The 24,761-nt window shown below is 38.4% G+C and overlaps 1 protein-coding gene across 4 annotated transcripts in view; it reads right to left on the minus strand.

Moving 5' to 3' along the window:
- The window catches only part of DNAH7 (dynein axonemal heavy chain 7), a 271,037-nt gene that overhangs the window by 113,734 nt on the left and 132,542 nt on the right, over positions 1-24,761 (minus strand). For all 4 annotated transcript variants that reach the window (XM_086719178.1, XM_086719180.1, XM_025929537.2 and 1 more), the window contains 8 exons: positions 21,508-21,705; positions 19,302-19,457; positions 18,426-18,594; positions 15,019-15,145; positions 13,350-13,569; positions 7,582-8,454; positions 5,330-5,559; positions 525-855 (listed from right to left, as the gene is read on the minus strand). In XM_086719178.1, coding sequence (XP_086575304.1) covers positions 525-855; positions 5,330-5,559; positions 7,582-8,454; positions 13,350-13,569; positions 15,019-15,145; positions 18,426-18,594; positions 19,302-19,457; positions 21,508-21,705 — 2,304 coding nt within the window. The remainder of the gene's footprint in view (positions 1-524; positions 856-5,329; positions 5,560-7,581; positions 8,455-13,349; positions 13,570-15,018; positions 15,146-18,425; positions 18,595-19,301; positions 19,458-21,507; positions 21,706-24,761) is intronic.

Raw genomic sequence — 24,761 nt, forward strand, 5'->3', positions numbered from 1 at the left:
GAGCCCGACGCGGGGCTCGAACTCACGGACCGCGAGATCGTGACCTGGCTGAAGTCGGACGCTTAACCGACTGCGCCACCCAGGCGCCCCAAAAAAGTTTTTTAATGTTTATATTAGAGAGAGAGAAGGAGAGACAGAGAGAGAGGAAGAGAGAGACAACATGAGTGGGGGAAGGACACAGAGAGAGGGAGACACAGAATCCAAAGCAGGCTCAGGCTCTGAGCTGTCAGCACAGAGCCCCACGCAGGGCTCCAACCCACGAACTGCAAGATCGTGATCTGAGCTGAAGTCGGAGGCTTAACCAACTAAGCGACCCGGGCGCCCCTACTTTTCCCAAATTCATGGGCGCACGCATTGCTTTTTTGCCAGGTCAATTAGGGAATTCTTTCGCCAATTTGAAAATGATTTCGATTGCATTAAATGTGGAGACTAATTGGGACAGACAGACCAGATGGTAGGCCACAACGGTAAACACTCTCAGGCTGTGATGATGCGTGTCTTCGAGAGTGTCACCGTGTTCTCACCTGTGCCGTGAGAGTATCAAGGGCAGACAGCGCCGACTCTAATATCGGCAAGGCCCCCGCCAGGTCAGCGTCACACTCGTCTTTGATGGCTTTGGCGGCCATAGCTTGTTCGTTTGCTATGGTCTCATCAGCTTTCACTATTTTTTCAGTTTTGGCGACTTCTGCCGACTCCCTCTCGATGACTGCCATCATTTCATCCACCTCTTTGCTGGCAACTTTTAATTGTGGATGTAGAGCTTCTAACTCAGATTGCATGGTGGCTACTTGGGATGCAGCGGAATCCAGTTTGTCCAAACCCACTTCATACCTCTTCTTCATTGTCATTACTTCACTGGGAGCAAACAGATAAAACAAGGTTAGGCATCAAGTTCTGTATCCTTTAAGGAAAAAAAAAAAATTCTTGAGCTTTGCAGAATTTTTCCAGACATAACTAAGGGAGCAGTATGAAAGATTTTCACATCACCATTTGTCAAAAAATATGAACTTTAGAAGACTGCATTGTGCACGATTAAGAGCCAAAAATAAGCCGTGCTTGTTTTTCTATTTCCACTATCTAGCCCAATATCCAGGCATGTAACAGAAATTCGAAAGTTATTCTGTGATTTATTAGATACTAGGCATAAGGCAAGGAGTGCTCTTTATCAAAATGAATGGCATGCCCTCTAAGTTTAGTCACTTTGGGAAGTTTATTACTACAACACTAATGTTCCTTAAAACCTTTTTACAATCATATCTTTCAAATAGACTTCAGGGACCGAAATATAGGACTTTGAATGCTTGCAAAGGTGGCTGATGATTTTAAGAAGTGTTCAATATCTTGAAATAATTCTTTATGAAGACAAAAGTGACAAATAGGATAGATAATACAACTCAACACTTTTTTGGTACAAAATGACTGCAAGGTAATAATACTTGATTAGGAATATAGTAGTATTTTAATGTGCTTTAAATTTTTTATATGCATTCATATATGTCTCTGGATAATTATCCATTAAATGTAGAGAAACTCTTCTTTATAATTTGTTTCTTTATATCTATCTATCTATCTATCTATCTATCTATCATCTATCTATTTAGAGAAAGCATGAGTGTGCACAAGTAGGGGAGGGGCAGAGAGAAAGGGAGGGAGGGAGGGAGGGAGGGGGGAGGGAGGGAGGGAGAGAGAGAGAGAGAGAGAGAGAGAGAGAGAGAGAGGATTCCAAGCAGGCACTGCACTGTCAGCACGGAGCCCAGCGCAAGGCTCGAGCTCACCAACTGTGAGATCAGGACCTGAGCCAAAATCCATAGTCAAATGCTTAACCAACTGAGCCACTCAGGTGCTCCTAATTTGTTTCATTTTAAGTATTTGATATACCACAATGTTTCAAAGTAAAAGGTGACACATTTTTGAAATCATCTTCAAAAAGGAAGTTGGAGTAGATAACAAACCAACCTGATAACTGTCTAAAGGCAGAAGCATGCCCTTCAGCTGAGGGCTTATCTGATCCAAGCTGGAATAGGTTAACCAGGGGAACATTAAAAAGATGGCCACAGAGGGGTTAAAAAAAAATTTAGAAGTGAGGGTATGCCAAATGGCTAATAGACACATGAAACGATGCTGAACATCACTCACCATCAGGGAAACACAAATTAAAACCACAATGAGATACTAGCTCATACCTATCAGAATGGCTAAATTTAACAACTCAAGAAAAAACAGATGTTGGCGAGGATACAGCGAAAGGGGAACCCTCTTGCACTGTTGCTGGGAATGCAATCTGGTGCAGCCACTCTGGAAAACAGTATGGAGGTTACTCAAAAAGTTAAAAATACAACTACCGTACCACCCAGCAATTACACTCCTGAATATTTACCCAAAGTATACAAAAATATGGGGCACATGCACCCAAATGTTTGCCCAAAGGATACAAAGGGGTATATGCACCCAAATGTTTACAGCAACATTATCAACAATGGCCAAATTATGGAAAGATCCCAAACGTCTGTCAACTGATGAATGGATAAAGAAAATGTGGTATGCATCTACAATGGAATATTACACAGCCATAAAAAGAATGAAATCTTGCCATTTGCAATGATATGAATGGAACTAGAGTGTATTATGCTAAATTAAATATGTCAGTCAGAGAAAAACAAGTGCCATATGATTTCACTCATATGTGGAATTTAAGAAACAAAACAGAGGAACATAGCGGGAGGGAAGGAAAAATAAAATAACAAAAAAACAGAGAGGGAGGCAAATCATAAGACACTCTTAGCTATAGAACTGAGCATTGCTGCAGGAGAGGTGGGCAGAGAATAGGCTAAATGGGTGATGGGCATTAAGGAGGACACTTGTTGGGATAAGCACTGGGTGTTATATGAATCACTAAATTCTACTCCTGAAACCAATACTACACCACATGTTAACTAACCTGAATTTAAATAAAAGCTTGGAAGAAAAAAAAAGCAACGGTGAGGGTATACCATGTTTTGTCATACGTTGTTGATTCCCTCTGAATCAGCAAAATACTTGACATAATGGGAACTGAGGGGAGTGGATACATGATACCGTATTATCTGTGAGTCTGGTTTTAGTTGAACAAAACAGGAAAGGTCTCACTCCTGCCGGCATGAAGAGTTTTCATATTGTGACTCATCCCATGTGATGATTTGCTAGCTAAACTCTTGGTGTCCTGGCAGTTGACCTGCTTGCTTCTAGGTTACCATAGTGCCTGGCTCTAAAGACATCTGAAGGCATTAGCCATTAAGGGAAGAGTAACCACAGGATGGGGATACTGGTTGAGGTAAAGGAGAATTTTTTTTTTTTATAAGAGAGGAAGATTTGAAAGGCAAAGAAGAATATTGAAAAAATTCCTAGAAAATTACTGCTTTCAATCCTCCTATAACTTTCTCTCTCATTTTCATAATATTTCTTTCAGTTAGGATGGCCTTAAACCTTGTGAGTGTACAATCAAATAGAGATATAAGTGACCAAAATTTATTTTTTAATTTTTTTTTTACATTTATTTATTTTTGAGAAACAGAGTGAGACAAAGTGTGAGTGGGGGAGGGGCAGAGAGAGAGACACAGAATCTGAAGCAAGCTCCAGGCTCTGAGCCGTCAGCACAGAGCCTGATGTGGGGCTCGAACCCACAAACTGTGAGATCATGACCTGAGCCGAAGTTGGACGCTCAACCGACTGAGCCACCCAGGCGCCCCTAAGTGACCAAAATTTAATCAGACTCTCTAAAACGTGTCAATCCTCCTGGATGGGAAAATATGGAAGAAAAAAAAAGGCAAGATTCCTTTAAGTTAAAGATCATAAGATCTATATGAAAAGATAATTATTTTGACAGCCAAAGCAATTATAAAATTCAGCCAATTCATGTAGCAGCCCTGGGTAGGGGTTGCAGATTTCACTAGGTAGATACAGAAAGTACTAATAGTAGGATTCAAACACAGGGGTATGGATCATGGTGCACAGGAAAGCCCGGACACCTGAGCTGGAGAAGGTATTACAAGGTCCTACCAGGATCTAGGTAGCATCCTGGACAGTACGAGAAAAGGTGCTTCAAATGCTTCACATAGTCGGTTAGCACAGGAAGATTTAAAATTAACAGTTAATATGCAAACATTAATCTTTGTGTTAATATTTTTGTGGCATGAAATCTGTGCACATTGGTGTTTTAAGTATGTATTTTTAATATTTAGAAGAATTTGGTCTGTTAGACTAACAGATTAACCTTATAGTCCAGTATAAATTGTGCAATTGAGCAAGAGATAGACTCTGTTTTTTGTTGTGTTTTTTTTTTTTTTTTTAATTTACATCCAAGTTAGTTAGCATATAGTACAACAATGATTTTGGGAGTAAGGGTACCCCTTACCCATTTAGCCCATCCCCCCTTCCACAATCCCTCCAGTAACCCTCTATTTGTTCTCTATATTTAAGATAGACTTCTGTTTTAAGGTAAAAATATCTCAAAGTTTATAGATAATATTCAAACAATTAAAAGAACGTAAGACTCACCCTATGTATTAGTTTAACTGACTAGATTTTATAAATTATTTAAGGACCTAGGAAAGTTTGATTGGTTAAATCAGACCTCAAAGGGAAATAAAAACTATTAAAGATTATAAATGCAATGTAAAAAAAATTTATTTAAATAACTTTTTGAATATGACCAAACATTAGCTAAAAGCTCCCTTAGAAGGCAGATCACTAAAACTTCTAAACTTCTAGCTTTCTAGCTTAAAATGTTTTTACATTTTATAATATATTGAGTGTTTTATGGAACCAAAGAAGCTTCTGAATAATACTTTTGCACTATAAGTCACCCTCAACGACATTAAGAACTCACACTGATACATTCTGTAGTATGTTAAGCTGATTGATATTTCTATCAATGTTTTCAAACGAAAGTTTAAAGAAGGAAAGTTGGCTAGGTAGAGTAGCTGTCTCTGGGTTTCAGCTACTCTGCAGTTTTATCTAATTACTTATCAAAAAAAAAATCTCTCTATTGGTGTTTACTCAATATCATTGTCAAAGGATCCTGGAGTCCTAGCCCAGCTCTAAGAGGCCCACCTTTATTCTTTCAACAACTATGATTATGCACTTAGGATGTTCAAGACAATGCATCAGACCTTCTCCCAATCCTACAAATGTTTGTGGAATACATCATTCAAAGATTTAACAAAACTCACAGTTCATATATATGTATATGCATATGCAAAATAAATCTCTTTAACATCATAACCATGTCATTTTTGTACAAATATTTTTAAACCACTATTGCTTACTTAGAAATATGAAATTTCATTTTTACCTTCTTTTCTTTTCCAACAACAGTTTGAAAGTGGAGATTAATTCAAGATAAGAAGTAGGAGTCACATAATTGTATCTTTGAAGTTCAACAAAGAAGGATGTTGATAAATCTATAGTAGAAGTGTGGAAGCTTTTACACATGTTGATACAGCCTTCTCGTATTTCCTCTGACATTTCAATTTCTTCCAAGAAGCGTGAGGCAACTGCCTGGAGAGCATCTTCAGGCCATGACTAAATATAAGATAAGTGCTTTAGCACTTGATCAAAATGACTAGTGGAAGTCTGTTACTACTGCAGTCCTTAGTAATTTATGGGTGTTTGAAATGGAAGGGGACACATGAAGAATGGGGCAGGAGGGACACTTCCATGAGGAACTTCTTCTTCCCCCCACACAAGGACTTCAATGCTTAGGACAGGGAGCCAGTAGCTAGTGCAAGTAATATTAACTCTTCATGGCTTGCTCAAAGGTTAAAAAAATTGTTCATGAGTATTGTAGGAGCAAGGAAGAGGAAAGAACTAAACTTATGGAATGTCCATTTCTGTGTGCATCCTACTGGTATTATCTCATTTAATTCTCCCAATTAATTCTCCCTAGTAAATGTTATTATCCTTTCCCCTAAACTCCAGGATCATATGAACAACTATCTCCTTGATTCCTCCTGTATCTCCAACAAGTCCAAAACATGTCCCAAACTATCTAACCCAAAATGGTTGCTGTCTTCCCCAACTTAGTGAACATCACCACCATCCACCCCATGCTCCAGCCAAAATGCAGGAATCATCCTTGGAAACTCTCCTGTTCCTCAACCTTCCATCCATCCCATAAACACGTTCTGTGGGCACTGACCCTACTACAGTAGCTTCCAAATCCTTTCTCTTCTTCCTACGTCTCCAACAACCACCCCAATTCAACTCTGTTTTCATCTGCTTGAAATATTCCAACCGTGTTCTAACTGGTCTCCCTGCTTGTGTGCTCTCTACACCTGGCAAGGTGATTTTTTCAAAATGTAAATCATCTCATCTCTCCAATTTATAATCCTTCAAAGACTTCCCAGTATATTTCAAATCCAAAACCAACTTATAAATCTCTGCCTGTCACATGGTTCTTCCCACCTTTGACCTCACTTCTGCTGCTTTTCCCTCAGTTCTTCTGCACCTGCTACCCCATGTTACCTCACACACTCATTCCTTCCACAGCCCCTTGCCTTCACTAGATATGCCGAGGTCCTCTCAGTACTGACGCTTTTTGTCTGCCTTGTTTCCTTGTAAAGATCACCTACTCAGAAAGCCTTTTACTCCCCATATGCTAGCCTGAGAACAGAATGATTTTTTGTTAATTTGTCTGTCTCTAGAAAGTAGGCTCAAGGAGTGCAGAAGCCCCATCTATTTCATTTTTTTTTTTTTTTTTTTTGCTTCCAGCATTTAGGATCGTACCTGCTATTGAGCAAGAGTTCCATAAATATGTTTTGCATGAAACAATCGTAGCAGGAAATGGAAGAGCAGAGGGGTTATGTCAATTCCCCAAGGTCAAGAATGCTTAGAGGTTGGCTCTCCCTCATGGGACCTCTGCCACAGCCCACAAACTTCCCACCACACACTCTGGTCTCATCTGCTCTGTGCTTCCTCATTCTGAAGTTTACTACCAAAAGTATCACTCTGGATTTCTTCCTTTTGACTTCCTGCTGGATTTGACTAACAGAAAAAGATTGGAGGGTGGAGGCAGGCACATTTATGTCCTCCCTTCCTTTCCAGCAGAAGCTTAGGTAGGTTTTGGGTTCCTGCTCCTGTCAGGTAGTCCTACTTCCACAGCTCCAAGCTCCAGCGACACGTTCTCCTCCCAATCCCCTTTATACCCAAATTATAATAACAACTCCCTACTATGTTCCACCCCTTCCTCACTGTTCCACCATCTCCTCTCAGTTCATTTACACCCACCTACACCTCTGTGAGCAGTGCCTTCATTCATCTTTCTTCAGTGGAGCCTTCCAGTGTGCTGATCCCTGTCAGGACCCTGACTGACACCCAAATTTATCCTAAAACCTTCTATAGTATATTGAGGTTAATGATGGTATTTATTAAGAATAAAATGGGTTTTTTTCTATCATGAAGATTTTTTGAACTAGAAAATTCTTGGAGTTTAGATGATTCTGCTAAACTACATTTTTTTTTGGAGGGGGAGTCTATAAAGTAAGTCAAGATGATGATGACAACACAACATTTTTAGAAGTCTATCTAAAGTTCACATGGCAATACCTGAAACCAATCAATGGTACAGCAGTTAACAAGAGCAGGGAACTTCCTAAGGCGAATCCGAAATGCATCTCCAATGGGACTCATGGCGAGGACCACGTGCAGTTGGTTGCGGCAGCGATCGAGAAACATATTGAAAAGAGCTATGGGGCTTCCATCTGTTTGTTTGGTTTTATCCCGTTGGCGATCTAACTGACGCATCTTATCACAGATCTCCTGCTTCTCATCTAATGCAAAGAGATTTGGAACCTCCCCAGCATTCAGCAGATTGTTGACATCTTCTAGAAATGACTCCCTTTTAATCTGAGTGTCTGTAAACAGGAAGACACCGTGCATCTCACCTTCGGCGCATTTCCTCAAGATCACCTTTAGATCTTCGTGCCACTCAGAAGTACCGTAGCCCTTGGAGATTTCAACCTGAAAAACTGTATAATCAGCCATGTGGGCAGCTAATCTGGTGACAGACTGCCTTCCACTCCCTCCAACACCAACCAGAAGAGCATGGCTGCGTGGCTGCTTCAGGATCCTGGAAATCCTGCTGATGTGTTCTATGGCAAATCGGAATAAGACGAGGTTCATGGTTTTTTTGCTCATATTGTTGTATTCTTCTAGGTGAACTTCTACTATCATCCGAAGATGGTCCACATCTGCAACTTCTCTATAGTTGGTGTCCTCCCTCCTAGGATCGTGGAAATCACAAAACATTAAGCTCCGCAAGTCGTCTTCTCCTACGACTCCATCATTATCAAAGTCTAAAGCTTTGAAAAGCTCATGAAAATCTTCATCCATGTATTTTACCAAAATTTCTTGAATGTAGTTGATAAGCCAACTTCTATCTGCATTATCCAGAAGGCGATCATAATACACTCTAAGGACCTGTAATGATAATCAAGAAGCAGCATTAGGAATGGATTCTTCTATTTTTGTAGTTTTATTTACATATTAATTTCAAGTAGTATAAAAAGTACTCTCAGGAAATTTATTTTTTTTAAATCTAAATAGGCCCATATTTATTAAAAATTTGTATTTCTTATTACAAACTTTTTTTTTTTTTTTTTACAAACCAAAGACCAGGTTCAGACGAACTGTGGCGTTCTGTTATGGTAGCCCTAGCAGACTGATACACGTATCATATAAGCAGTGCATATATTTGTCAGCAAAACTTCTGGCATTTGGGGGCAATTACTAAACCTGTCTGCATCAGCTTCTTTACGTACAGAATGGAAATAGTAATACCTGCACTGCATTACATTACAACCATTAATCTACTTTCTGTCACTACAAATTTTCTTACTCTGCACATTTCATATAAATGGGATCATATAATATGTCACCTTTTTGTGTCTGGCTTCTTTCACTTGGCATGATGCTTTCTAGGTTCATTCATGTTGTAGCATGCATCAGTATTTCTTTTCAGGGCTGAACAAAATTCCACTATATATATATATGATCTATCTATCTATATATATATATATGTCACATTTTGTTTACTCATCAGCTGATGTATATCTGAGTTGTTTCCAGTTTGGGGCTATTATGAATAATTCTAATAATATTTGGGTATAGGTTTTTGTGTGGACACGTGTTTTCTATTCTCTTGGGTACATGGCTAGGAGGAGAATTCTGGTATCTCTATGTTTAACATTTTAAGGAACTACCAAGCTGTTTTTCAAAGTAGGTGCACCATTTTTCATTTCCATAAGCAGTACATGAGGGCTATGATTCCACCACCATCCTTGCCTGTTTTTTTTTTATTGCAGCCATCTTAGTGGGTGTGAGGTAAACTTCACTGGGGTGGTGATTTGTATTTCGCTGATGACTAAAGATGTTGAACATCTTTTCACGTGCTTATTGGCCATGTCATCTTTGGAGACATGTCGATTCAAATGTTTTTCCCACTTTTAAATTGGGTTATTTGTCTTCTACTGTTGAGTTGTAATAATTCTTTATGTTTTCTGGATATTAGACACTGATCAGATCTATGACTTGAAGCTATTTTTCCCCATTCTACAGGCTATCTTTTCACTATCTAGATAGTGTCCTTTGTAGCATGAAAATGTTTAACTTTGATGACATCCAATTTATTTTTTCTTTGGATCCCTTGTGCAGACTATTTATATTTAACAAGCAAATCAGATGTTATGCATGCTAACATTTGAAAGCCATGGAGAAACCAAAGGGAATGTAAACTAGTAAGCCAGTTTCATACCTTGAAAACTATTTAGTAAAATTATATTAGGTCCTCTAGTTTGGTGAAAGGGTCTGGAAAGGAAAAGGACACTTAGCATAGTATCTGACATATATTAGACCCTCAGGAAATCGTTTTTGAGTGAATAGAAACAAAGCCCAAATAGAGTGCTGAGTTCAATCACTTCATATTTTTTGAAGTGTTGAGAACAATGTGCCTAGCCCTGTTCTCAGCACTGTGGATAAATCAGTGACAAAAAATAAAAAAAATAAAAAGCAACTCTGCCCTCATGGAGCTTGCCCACTATCTGAGAGAGATGGACAATAAACAAAACAAATAAATTATATGGCATGTTAGATGCTGATAAATGCTATGAAAATAAGAAAAATAGAGCAAGTCAAGAAAGACTGGAACAGTTGATGGGGTATGAGCCTGTGATATTCACGAAGGTGGTCAATGTGGACCTCATCGACAGGGAGACATTTGATCAAAGGCAGTATAAAGCTAACCCACAGGATCAATATCTGGGGTAAGAGCATTCCAGGAAGAGAGAATAGCCAGGAGGCCTGTGCTGATGGTGAAGGCTGAATGAATGTGAGAGAAGGAGGCAGCCTGAGGGGAACCAGGAAAGAGGTACACATATAACATCTTATGGGCCACCAGACTTTTATTTTTAATCCCTGTTAATAAAATGCTATTATAAGGTTTTGAACTGAGGACTTAAACTCATTATGTTATATGAAGTAGCCATTAAAAATCGCAAGTTATTGGGGCACCTGGGTGGCTCAGTCAATTAAGCATCTGACTTCAGCTCAGGTCATGGTCTCATGGTTCGTGGGTTCGAGCCCCACGTCGGGCTCTGTGCTGAATGCTTGCTCAGAGCCTGGAGACTGCTTCGGATTCTGTGTCTCCTCTCTCTGCCCCTCCCCCGTTAGCGCTCTGTCTCACTCTCTCAAAAATAAATAAAGGTAATAAAAAAAAGTTTTTTAATAAAAAAATTGCAAGCTATTATATTAAGGATCTCATTAAATGGCCTAAGAGCTCAACAGCCAGCGTCAAAACTCAATAATCTACCATCAAAGGCAGCATAAGATTTGAAAAAGTATAAAGAGTAATGGCACATACTATAAGTATATAATAGCACATATGAACTGTTCCCACGAATCAAAGAAAGCAATGGTATGTATAATCCCAAGTGATGAAACATGTCATGTATCATAAGACTGCCTTTCTTCCTCCCCTTATGCACTCACACAATATATGCTGTGTCCTTGCCATGTGTCAGGCACTGGGATAAGTACAGAGTAAGTAAAGATGCTGCTTTCAGCAAGCTTCTTTTCCAGTAGAGACATTAAATAAGCCAAAATATAGGCAATGTCAAGTGATGTTCAGTGTTATGAAGCAAAAGGTTAAAGGAAAAAGAGCTATGGCAGGTAGGGATGGCCTAAGGCAAGCCTCTATGGAAAGAGGATATTTGAGCAAAGACCTTAAGGAAGTAGGCAGGCTTTGTGGATAATGGGGGAAGAGTGTTCTAGGCAGAGGGAATATCAAGGGTGAAGCTCCTCAAGTGGAGGATGCCAGGTCTTCCTAGAGCAAGATTTGGCTGCTGACAAAATTAACTCTTTTGATGAAGTCAGTGACATCCTTCTCTCACATCTCTCTCCCTCTCCACCTTTCAGCTATTTCTATCACCCTGTGGCCTACTAGACTTAGAGCCTGCGTCTGTGTCCCCAAATACAGATCCCACTCAGGCAATTAAGGGACCTGCAGAAGAGTACAGTAAGAATCACAGATCATTCTTTTCCAAAAAATTACTTTTAGGGACCTTGCTGTGGCCAAAATATTTGAGTAGAATGGACTTTTTTTCCCCTTTTAAATGTTTTTTTTTGTTTGTTTGTTTTTTTCAGAGAGAGAGATAGAGAGCGTGCAAGTAGGGAAGGGGCAGAGAGAGAGGGAGACACAGAATCTGAAGCAGGGTCCAGGCTCTGAGCTGTCAGTACAGAGCCCGATGCGGGGCTTGATCTCAAACCGTGCCCGAACTCACAAACCACGAGATCATGACCTGAGCTGAAGTCAGATCCTTAACCTACTGAGCCACCCAGAATAGACTTTCATTTGGACATATATTTGAATGTGTGAGGATTTAGGAATTCAGACTGTAGAATAAAAAGCCAACAGAAATGGAATTTGTAAACACCCTTTAGAAATTTATGTCTCCACAGCACATGGTTTTAACATACCAGCACAGGGGCGCCTGGGTGGCGCAGTCGGTTAAGCATCCGACTTCAGCCAGGTCACGATCTCGCGGTCCGGGAGTTCGAGCCCCGCGTCAGGCTCTGGGCTGATGGCTCAGAGCCTGGAGCCTGTTTCCGATTCTGTGTCTACCTCTCTCTCTGCCCCTCCCCCGTTCATGCTCTGTCTCTCTCTGTCCCAAAAATGAATAAACGTTGAAAAAAAAAATTAAAAAAAAAAATACCAGCACATTCCATTTTCTAATTTCTTAACTACATTATTAAGTTAAAATAGCTGTATTATTTACATATTAAAAATAAAACATTTTTCTTTAACTTTCCTATATTCTTTGTCTATTTTTAAAATATTTTTATTTTTTTTTAACAATTATTTATTTTTGAGAGACAGAGAGAAAGAGCATGAGTAGGGGAGGGGTAGAGAGAGAAGAAGATACAGAATGCAAAGCAGGCTCCAGGCTCTAAGCTGTCAGCACAGAGCTTGACATGGGGCTCGAAGCCATGAATCACGAGATCATGGCCTAAGCTGAAGTTGGACGCTTAACGGGCTGAGCCACCTAGTGCCCCTATTTTTAAAATATTGAATTATTATTTCTGCTGTCTTGTTTTTTGTATTCTCTCTCCCTCTTTCCACAAGTTTTTACAGGAAAATATTCACCCACATACCTCTTCCCAGAGATAACTTAAATATATTTTTACATAGTTTGTGTGCTCTGAAAACTAGTTTGCTCTGCAGTTTTTTGGCAAGGAAATATTGCCAGTAATGTAAACAAATGCGTTCACTTCTTATAAAATCAATTACTTAAAAAGTATTCCACCTCAAAAATTATTTCAAATAAAACTAACAAGGATTAAGTAACTTAAAAAAAGATTGACCCAAAGTGATACCTACTTCAAAATATCTTAAAAGTCAACAAAAATTTCTAAAACTGCGAGATAAAGCATTTTAAATATCATGAAATATATTAGTGTTAACTATTCTTTTAAATTACCTTGATCATTGATTGGCCTTCATAATGCCAAATAGCTGAATGCATTTCAACAATATAAATTGCTAAGTATTTCTTTAAAAAAAATTTTTTTTTCAACGTTCATTTATTTTTGGGACAGAGAGAGACAGAGCATGAACGGGGGAGGGGCAGAGAGAGAGGGAGACACAGAATCGGAAACAGGCTCCAGGCTCTGAGCCATCAGCACAGAGCCCGACGCGGGGCTCGAACTCCCGGACCGCTAGATCGTGACCTGGCTGACGTCGGACGCTTAACCGCCTGCGCCACCCAGGCGCCCCGCTAAATGTTTCTTTTTAGCCAATTGTCAATAACATGAAAATTTACCTCATGAACCCAGAGACGCTTAATCACTTCTTTGGTTTCCACTGTTTCTGGTCTTGATAAACAAACCCCCTGAATAACGCGAGAGAAATCACGGAGGTTGAACAAGTAGTGAGACTTGGCTGGTGTTGGCAACAGATTTTTCATGGCTTCTTTATACAGAGTCATGGTACCGTTTACAATTTGTGTGGTCAAATCTAGAAAATCATCTGGAAATTTATAACTTAAAAAAATTTGATAAAAAAGAAAGTGTTAGCAAACATGACACATACATACATAAATGATATTTAACATGTCTAGTGCAAAATTTTTCTGATTGAACCAACTGATTTAATTTACAAGATTACCATTCCTTTTTCCAATAATGATAATGATGATAGTAGAATTTTAATTTCTTTTACAATAACTTTCCATTATTTTATTTTATGTTCAAAGAAACTCCACAGGAAGGCAAGACCAATGTAATGGACTTAAAATTACCTACATAAGTGAACAGAAGAGCCAGCCAAGGAACCCGGATTATGTAACTCAAATCCAGTATCCACTAGACATAGACAGATATGTCCTAACTTCTTTTACCCCTCATCATTCTCAGTTGCATATAAATGGATCCCTTGGGGCACCTGGGTGTCTCAGTCGGTTGAGCATCTGACTTCAGCTCAGGTCATGATCTCACTGTTCGTGGGTTCGAGCCCCACATCAGGCTCTGTGCTGACAGCTCAGAACCTGGAGCCTGCTTCAGATTCTGTGTCTCCCTCTATCTGCCCCTTGCCCGCTTATGCTCTGTCTCTCTGTCTCTCAAAGATGAATAAATGTTAAAATAAATAAATAAATAAATAAATAAATAAATAAAATCTCTGAAGAACACTGGTGAAATGACTATTTTCAGAGAAAATAAGGAAGGAAATAAAAATATGGAAAAAATAAGAAAAAGAGGAAAAGAAAAAGGAAAATTAAAAAGAAAGTGAAATAAATAGAGTGGCAGGATTAAAAAAAACAGGGGCAAAGGGCACAATTAGGGTAGAAAGAACATGGGAAATGAATATCCATTTAGAAAAACAGACTATCTTAACTTCTGGCTTGAGGAAGAGCCAGCTGTCCTCCTCCATCATCACAGGAGAGGGCACGGAATGACAATTACCTGAGAATGGACAGCAGGGAACTGAGACTTGCACTGCCCAGGTCTACTTGGCTCCTGAACCTCCGTTCATCATGTTGAAAGCACTGAATGGCCAGATCTAGAGAACAACATTTCTCCAGGGTACAAGCTACACTCAAACTTGGACATGAACCTTCTGGGGGAATTCCCTACAGGGTATCAAAGTCACAGGACAAACCCGGCATAAATCTTTCCAGCATTCATTGTACTACATGGTGAAAATTCAAAATATTGACAATTCCAATGTGGACATATTAAACAGCAGAGTGCAAAATTTGTATGGATTTGGGGGCTAAAATCCAAGACTTCAGACAAAAAGAAAAAGGTACCCTGTCCCCTTGTGTTATGCTCCCATACCTGGAGATGTGAGCAGCAGAGGAGAGCAGTGTTACCTGTTATCTTTATCTAGGGATGCTTTCATGGAAAAGTTGGAGAAGCACTACTTATATTGATACGTTTCCAAAAGACTTTATACCCCATAATGAAAAAAGAAACACACTTTAAATTACTTACCAGATCTTTAAATGCCAGGTTAAGATTCTAGAGAAGATCGCAAACATGGATTTATCACTAAACTCATTGATTGTTATAATATTAAAATGTCGCATGTATCGGGGAGTTATTGGATTTCGACCACCACCTAAATATTAAAAACAGTAACTCTTAACAACATTACTGCTACACACTAGAATTTTTTCTCCGATATTTTATAGCATAAAATAACTTGAAAGAGGACAAATTCACAGCATCCAGAGAAATGAAAAGCAATTATGTGGGTAACCGTGACCTGAAAACAGTTTTCCCCTCAAATTCAGTAAGTCTTTTTTCTAGTTGAATTATCTGATTGAGTTCTTAGGTCAGGTCTATTTACCAAAAGAAATGAGACCAGACAGAAAGCTATCAGCCACCTTCTCTGTGACTCATAGAGCCCAAAGCAGTAAAGTATAAACATCCTCATTACAATGTAATATTCAGATATAACATTATACAATAGTAATATTGTATACAATATTGGGGAACATGACTGATCAAACTTTAGCGTCATTCCCACATGGGTGAAATTCAGCACCATCTTGGCACATAGCCTAATTCTTCCCCCACATCCTAAAATGAATTTCCTGAGGACTAGTCTATGTGGCTCATGGGGCCACTTCATTGACTTGCATTTTAAAAAACTGGGGGATTATCTCACTTTCATGAAATAATGACTACATTTTTAAATATTAAGTTTTAACAACAGACTTAGAATGTAACATCACCTGAAAAAATTATTGATGTTATGTTTAAATGCATAAGCAAATTACATTTGCTTTTTAAGGGCATTCTATCATGAAATCTTTAGTAACGAAGTAATTTTAGAAGTATGTGATATCTCTAACACATATTTTTGCATAAAATATGTAGGTTCATGTTTTATATTTGTTTAAAACCAGGTAAATCTGTATTTGCTTCTATCACTGAATTATCTTGTGCTCATTCTGAAAATATGAGAAATGTGTGAAAGTATATAACTGGTAGTCTACACATCAAAACAACTGTGTTTGCCTATGGTGTTTACAAACTTAATATAAAGAACGCTGATGCGCTGGGGCGAGCTTAAGGAGATGGTGAAACAGTCAATGAAGCAAAGGCCAGACATCACATCCTCCAGCTCTGTCTTCAACTTTTCTTCCCAAAGATCATTCATAAATGGTGATGTGTTTAGAAAATGGGGTCCAAGAGGGAAAGATACCTCATGGTTTCAGACTACTCCTCTGTCCAGTCCCCGAAGGAACAGGGCAAAGTGGACATGTGATACAAATGACTGGCTTGGGTAGTAGGAGAGAGACAAAGTAGAACCAAGTCTGAGACCCAGGAACAAAAGAATCTTGTTAAAAAAAAAAGGAGGAAGGAAGGAAGGAAGGAAGGAAGGAAGGAAGGAAGGAAGGAAGGAAGGAGGAAAGAAGGAAGGAAGGAAGGAAGGAAGGAAGGAGGAAAGAAAAGAAAGAAAGAAAGAAAGAAAGAAAGAAAGAAAGAAAGAAAGAAAGAAAACAGAGGCAAACCATAAACCAGACTGTTAACTATAGAGAGCAAATTGAGGGTTGCTGGAGGGGAGGTAGATGGGGGATGAGCTGAATGGGGGATGGGTATTATGGAGGGCATTAATGATGAACATTGGGTGTTCAATGTAAGCGATGGATCACTGAGTCCCACACCTGAAACTAACATTACACTGTATGTTAACTAACTGGAGTTTAAATAAAAACTTGGAAGAAAAAAAGAAAAGAGAAAAAGCATTTGAAGTGGCCCAGAAAGTGTGCTGAGAGCAATTACTGACTCAGAGCAAACTGACTGCATTATAGGGAAGATAAGGAGGCAAATACCAAAGGGATTCCTTGAAGAAATGGTATATAGAAAAAAGGAATTAAAAAAAATTTTTTTAAGGTTTATTTATTTTTGAGAGGGGGAGGAGGGGCAGAGAAAGAGGGAGACACAGAATCTGAAGCAGCCTCCAGGCTCCAAGCTGTCAGCACAGAGCCCAATATGGAGCTTGACCTCATGAGCAGCGAGATCATGACCTGAGCAGAGATCTGATGCTCAACCGACTGAGCTACCCAGGTACCTTTTTATTTTATTTTTTTTTTTATTTTTAAAGAGAAAAGAAATTTTTAAAGACTAGAATAACAAATAGGTATTTATCCAAAGGATACAAAAATGCTGATTTCAAGGGGCAAATGCACCCCAATGTTTATAGCAGCACTATCAACAATAGCCAAAGTATGAAAAGAGCACAATGTCCACTGGCTGATGAATGGATAAAGAAGATGTGGCATATATACACAATGGAATATTACTTGGCAATCAAAAGAATGAAATCTTGCCATTTGCAACAATGTGGATAGAACTTGAGTGTATTATGCTAAGCAATATTAGTCAGAGAAAGATAAAAATCATATGATTTCACACATATGTGGAATTTAAGAAACAAAACAAAACAGATGAACATAAGGGAAGGGAATGAAAAATAAGATAAAAAGAGAGAGGGAGGCAAACCATAAGAGACTCTTAAATACAGAGAAACTGAGAGTTGTTGGAGGGCTGGTGGGTGGGGGATGGGCTCAATGGGTGATGGGCACCCAGGAGGGCACTTGCTGGGATGAGCACTGGGTGTGATATATATAAGTGATCAATCAATAAATTTTACCCCTGAAACTAAGACTCCACTATCTGTTAACTAACTTGCATTTAAATAAATTAAAAAAAATTTTTTTAATTAAAAGAACTGGCAAGGATGATTCAAAGAGAAAAACAAAGACATAATGAATAAAGACTAGAATACCAGCTGGAGTTCAGGAAAAGAACAGCTAAAGATTTCCAGTTACTTGAATCAAGCCGCTTTCGATACCCCAGCATAAAAAAATTTCCCTTGTATAGAAATTCCTTTGAGTTTGTCAATTTCCCTTGAGATACGCAAAGAATGTTTAAGGGTTAATTCTTTTGACTATTTGCTACTTCAATTCCTCTTAACAGCCTGTCTAAATCCAAAGACTCACTAGAATGAGACTTGATTGGAGTAGCGGAAAAGGGAATTTCATACAGTTGAAGGATTAAGGAATAAAAGAGAGGGAAATGAGCTGCTCCAGGGGCATCTGGATCCTTAGAATGCAGAGACAGGAAGTTCAGAGCAAAGTGCCAGAAGGTGGGAGAAAAAGGATTTGGAAGAATTGGTGGGAGAATGGCCCCAAGCAAGGTAACCCACTTCATAGTGTTGACCATTGTACTATATTTCCATAGGTCACAAAGAACACACAGAGAAAATATATACACAAGAAAGTGTAACTCAGTTGTCCAGTTGGGTTTCTCTTTCTTTCTCCAGCTATCTTTCTAGGTATAACCAGACTGATTCTCAACCTTAGTAACCACAAACTCAGAAAACGTACCTGGAGGTCCCATAGCGCACATGATTTGAATGTCCACTAGCTTAATCATAGAACAATCTTTTAGGTCATACCAATTCCAGTGATCTAACCATTGTCTAAGCAACTCAATGGGTGGCTGAGCCCCATATACTTCCCGAGCGGGCATATTGACATCATCTACAAAGACAACCTGAGAATAAAAAGAGAAGCAGTATTACAAAATATTAACACCTTAATGTCCTATTGTGTAAATCGTGTTGAGGCAAAGAATGTAGAGTACATATGTGAGAAATGATGGTTTCTTTTCAAATAAAGAATAATATCCCCTAGCATCCATGCTTCCAAGGAATAGGGAAAGTCTCATTACTAACCTTTATAGATTAAGAGTTGAGGACTTAATAATCCTCTCACACAATTTGTTTCTCAATATGCCTCCTCTTTTTCCTTATACAATTTCAATACATTAAAGTAAATGAGAAAGCTAGGATGTTAAAATGATTATAACCTCTGAGTGGTGAAAGTTAGGTTCAAAGGGGTGTTCCTGGCAAAGAAACACAGAGAAGTCAATTGATAGCTGGGTTGTTTAAAGGTCTAGAGGAGCAAGCAGCTAGATGGCTGAATAGAAATGTTAATCAGAGACGTAGAAAGGTAGATAATTTCCCAGATGAATATTTTACTTTTAATTCAAAGGGCAAGTGCTTGTTTTTAATGTCAAGTTGTCTAATGCACATGCAAATATGAACACACTTTTAGGGAAACTTAATCAAAATTTGTGATTAAAAAACAGCGTACAAAAAGATATCAAGTTTTAGTCTATCTTGTTTCATTTTTCTGACTGTAGCAGGGTCAGCGAAGTGGACCAGTGCTGTGCCATACGTATAGAAACAGAGCAATTACCATTCTCTTGCCCAAAGGAGGACCAAAAACTCCCTTTCTTCTTTTGTCCAATTTTGACATGATGATATTCTGAGTTTGAGCTGCTGTAGTTTGTGCCGAGAAGTTAATTATCAGAGGCTTGTAGATGTCTTTGCTGAGTTGATTTAAAAGAAAATTCTATATAATAGGAAATAATAAAATGAGCCATAGTTTGGAATTATGCTCTGACTTTTGAAAATAAACACTAAGCAAAAGTATTGACACACCTGAATCTACACGTAGAGTGTCGTAACAATGTGAAAAAAGGGATGGAATCAATAGAAATAACAGTTACTGTATCAGTGGTGTCTCTATTTGTCCAGGCCCCATGCATATGGCCTCTCTGATTTCCAAAGCCACCACACAGAGTACACATTCCTTCTTAACAAGAGATCATGGGGACTCAGAGGCTAAGAAACTCGTTTAAGGTCTCAGGGATGGGGGAAGGGGGAAGAATTCAGATCGCCATGCATCTCTTACCAGATAAATGTTCTTTTTATTATAGTCTGTTATCTTTCCACTGAAACACCAAGTTATCAGACTAGAAGTTAGGAAGCTTAAATAATATAACCGTATTTTCAAAATGTATTTCACCAGAAAGCAGGTGCAATTACAATGATTCTTAACCAAGACGTTGTGTTTTACAAATCATCTTGTGAAAGAATAAATAGGAAAATATTTACAATAGATTAGGTAGAAAAAGCAGATTACAAAATAAGATGCAAACTACATCCCCCATTTTGTAAAAAGTAGTGTTTTTTGTTTGTTTTGCCTGGGCTGAATTTGGAGTGAGGGTATAAATGACAAATGGGTTTATTTTTCTCCAACCATTGCCTTTAACCTTATCAAGTCTCCATTCCTTGACTCTTGATGGTATCTTGGGTAAATCCCTTAGCTTTCTGTATACTTTCAGCAAGACTGATTTTTAACCTTGGCCAAACCAACACCTTAATTTAAAATCTCAGTTTAAAACTTCTCCATCTCTGCTGTTGGATATTTCCTGATGTATACAGCATTTAAATTATAATGAGGGTTTCGTTTCAGTATGTTCTGAAAGATATTATTCAATAAATGTTATCAGGACAATTATTTAACCATATGCCTAAATATATTCCAAAAGGATTGACAGATTACATAAAAAGATAAAAATCAATAAAGAACTAGAAACAGGAACTATCATAATTGGGGGAATGTGAGTTGACTGAGAACCTGCAATGGGGGAGGGATCACTGATGGCTCATTTGGGCTCCTTTCCCTTTTTCCCATCTTCTTCCCACCCCGCAGCTGGGTGGGGGACAGAGCTAGAGGAAGATAGGCAAAAGTCCTATCCCACTGGCATCACTGTGGTTTCCTCTTGGATAATGTGGTCTTGCCTGCTGTCGTGAAAGCTTCTAAATGCTTACTCAGAGGAGCAGATCTGCAAATTCTTTAGAAACTCCAAAGGGATACCCACACTGTGCAGTTCTCTGCCATAAGGAAAGTAATGGGGCTCCACACTGCGGCACTGCTGTGGGTAGTCATCTAGAACGGAGTCCCAAGAAGGCTGAAGTCCACTTATCTTCCACATTGTCCACTTGCCCCTGGGAAACTTGCACTCACTTGTCCTGCCAAAGCTGGGGATACTTACTGACAGCTCCAGGCAGCTTTCTGCCTTCAGAAATCTGAAACTAGAGGCGAGAACTAGTCTTTGTTCAATATGACCCTCTAAACACAAAGGAACACAGACTGTGTAAAGCTACTGAGATTTGGGGCATTATCTGTTATAGCAGCTAGTATTTTTTTTTTTAAACAAACACACAATGGGAATCATTACAGAAGTCAGTCAGTCTTATTACTACATAATAATCCTTCTTATATTAAATAATTTTGAAAATTAAATATCAAGTGTAATTAATTAAAACACCCCTTCCTTTCAACAGAGATGAACTTCTTCATCCTCAACAAGCTATTTTTATTAAAATACCTTTAAAAATACCTTTAAAAAGGTACAATAATTTAGTGATGTAAAATAGGATATCTTTAGTCCATTTTCTAAAATAGGCAGTTACTAAAAAATTCTCTGTGGCTACAACATCAAAATATTGGAATGTTTAAAAAATATGAAGTCTATTATTACACGTAGTTTACAAAATAACATTCTTAGGAATATTAATGTACCTTTTAACATATAGATTTCTATAATACTTACAATGATATAAACACTCTTTCCAGTTCCTGTTGGTCCTACAAATATTGAAGGCTTTTGATGGGTGGTTAACAATTCCATTAATGCAGAGTATCGAACTGTGTCCAGAGTTGGTACAATGATTTCATTAAACATCACATCCTTAGGAATTGGAGGAGCTTCTGCCAATTTTTTTACCCATGGTTCCCATTTTCCTATTCCCTGTTCATAATAAATAGCCAAACGGTGAATGTTATATTATAAAATACTTTTAAAAGCTCTGTACTCCTGTGCCACTGTAGAAAAGATCAAAGATCAAGACCAAAACAAAACACTGATGTTTATAAATTTGTTTTTAGCCTTTAAAACACTTCACCCTGAATTTGAAAGTTAAACTTTGTGCTAAATTGAGAAGAAACGAGGCTTTTATATGAATCAAAATGAAATGGCAATGCTGTGGTTTTTTTAATGCCCTGAAACCACTGATTACGTCAACCCAAAGATCAGCTATTTTGGCCAAATGTTAGATTGAGAAAACTGGACTAATTAATGCATGAAAGAGTAAAGAATTTTATTCCATAGTGTTAACCAATATAGCACTTATTTCCCTAGAACATCAGCTGCGTGTTGCTTATACTTTAATATTTTTTATTTTTTATGTCTATTTTTTTATTTTTGAGGGGGAGAGAGAGAGAGAGAGACCGAGAGAGAGAAAGAGAGAGAGGGAAGAGGACAGAGGATCTGATGCAGGCTTTGTGCTGACAGCAGAGAGCCCAATGCAAGGCTCAAACTCTTGAATCTTGAGATCATGACCTGAGTCAAAGTCAGATGTTTAACCAACTGAGCCACCCAGGCACCTCTGCTTATGCTTTTATAATGGTATTTATAACAAACATCAGCTTATCATTTCAGGTGAGATTTTTGTAAATTGTGGTTAAAAAAAATACCTAAAATATACCTTCAACCATTTTTTTGAGTATACAGTTCAGTAGTTTTAACTATATTCACATTGCTGTGCAACAGCTATCTAGAATAGACAAGATTTCTTAATGTGAGATTATTATCATGACTTAACATTATACTGCATCTTTGTATCCAATTAACTTGTCAACTAAAATTTGGGCTTGCTATACAGTGTTTAGAACAAAAATTTTCAAAGATATCATGCTAACTCTCTCACCTTAGAAAAACATCACTGGTCTCTCCATTCTTGCAAAATCAAATTTAAGCTCCTGGTCATTTAAAGCATATCAGAATTCAGGCCCTCCTTCCTTATATCTTTACGTGTTCCACAGGCCAGTCTCATCGATGGACCTACTGTTTCCCTACATGACCTGGGTTCCTAGACCTTCCCACATGGCACTCTTTTGGCTTAGAGTGTCACATGACACTCTTCTGAAAAGGTTATGAACTCATCAAGGGCAGCTCTGTGCCTTATTCATTTTTGTACCCTCTGGCACAGTGCTTTGCGGATAGTACAGATTTTTTTTTTGAGGACGGTGAATTCATATCACATGTGAAAACTGTATTACAAAGACATTTCTAGAACTTTCTAGAACTGATGAAAATAACAATTTCCTTCCCATATTCTTTTTTTTAAGTATATTCATTTTTGAGAAAGAGAGACAGAGAGTGAGCAGGGGAGGGCCAGAGAGAGAGAGGGAGACACAGAATCTGAAGAAGGCCCTAGGCTCTGAGCTATCAGCACAGAGCCTGATGTGGGGCTTGAACCTATAAGCTGCAAGATCATGACCTGAGCCAAAGTTGGATGCTTAACTGACTGAGCCACGCAGGTCCCCTCCTTCTCATATTTTTGATGATCTTTTCTAACACGGATCTTTTGCCACCATATGAGGAAGGAAAAGTTAAGAGTCAGAAAACCTGGAGTGGATATGCCCTTAGAGATTTTGTGGTACTGGGAAAATCACCTATCTCTGAGCCCTAATTTCCTCAATGGGAAGATTTGCAAAATAATACTATCTTTCTTATTTCACTGAGATATTGGGAAACAAATAGAAATGATTGTGGAAAAGCTTAATAAACTTCAAAGTGCTCTGAAAATGCAGGCTATTGTTAGTAATTGGAAATAAAATAAAATTAGGAAAAATGAAAGGATAATATCTTGCAGTTGACAGGATGAAGAATCTCTTCTGAGGTAAGCCTGGTAATATACCTCAAAAGCCATAAAAATTTAAAAATTGATATAGCAAATTCCTTTTCTAGGAACTTCTCTTTTTTACTTAAAATTTTTTTTAAGTTTATTGTTTATTTATTTATTTTGAGAGAGACAGAGACAGCATGAGTGGGGGAGGGGCAGAAAGCAGGAGGAAGAGAGACTCCCAAGCAGGCTCTGTGTTGTCAGGGCAGAACCCAATGCAGGCTCGAACCCATAAAACTGTGAGATCATTACATGAGCCAAAACCAAGAGTCTGACACTCAACCAACTGAGCCACCCAGGTGCCCCTCTAGGAATTTATCTTAAAGAAAAAACCAGATATATACACATGGCTTGTATACAAGAATATTCACCAAAGCAGAAAAACTAAGAAACAACAAAAACAGTTCAACATCTAACAGTAGGAAACTGTTGGGCTAGATCGTGGTCCTCAGATAATAGAATCTACGGAGGCTTAGAAAAATAAGTTTATTAAAGAAATACAATGGGATAGAAAGGTGTTCTATTTATTAACGGGAGAAGAGGATATAAAATTACCCTCTGGGGGTATAGTATGATCCAATTTCACCTGAAGCTCCATATTTAAACATTATGGATTTTTAAATGTCCCCAATACAGTACTTATAGCTGTCACACACATACAGGTGAACAAACACCACCCAGGTTTTATTGTCCAATTCATTTGTGAAGTGCTGAATTAACACTAACCCAGCTATGGCCCTACAGGGCTTCTTACCATCTGTGATATGCTAACATGCACCAAATGAATCTCCAAGAGGTATCTTAAAGCAAAATGTACCTACTGCTGGACTAGATGTCATAATGTGTAATTTTATTTAATGAATATAATAGGCCCATCAGGTGTTATTATTTATCTCATTTTATCAAAGAGAAAAGGAAGAATCAGAAAGATTAATAAACTAGTCCCAGGTCCTACAGAAAGAAAGTGGCGTTACTAGGACTGAAACCCAGAGGTGTCCGACTTCAAAGCCAAAGCAACTTCCTTTACTACTCCATGTTGACTCTTAAGGTAAACAGTGGTGACAAGGTGGCCCCAGAGCCATTATGTGCTGTAATGTTGTACATCTTGCTTCAGAGTTCT

The sequence above is a fragment of the Puma concolor genome, chromosome C1, assembly GCF_028749965.1.
Source record: "Puma concolor isolate L17-30 chromosome C1, mPumCon1.1.hap2, whole genome shotgun sequence".
NCBI lineage: Eukaryota > Metazoa > Chordata > Mammalia > Carnivora > Felidae > Puma > Puma concolor.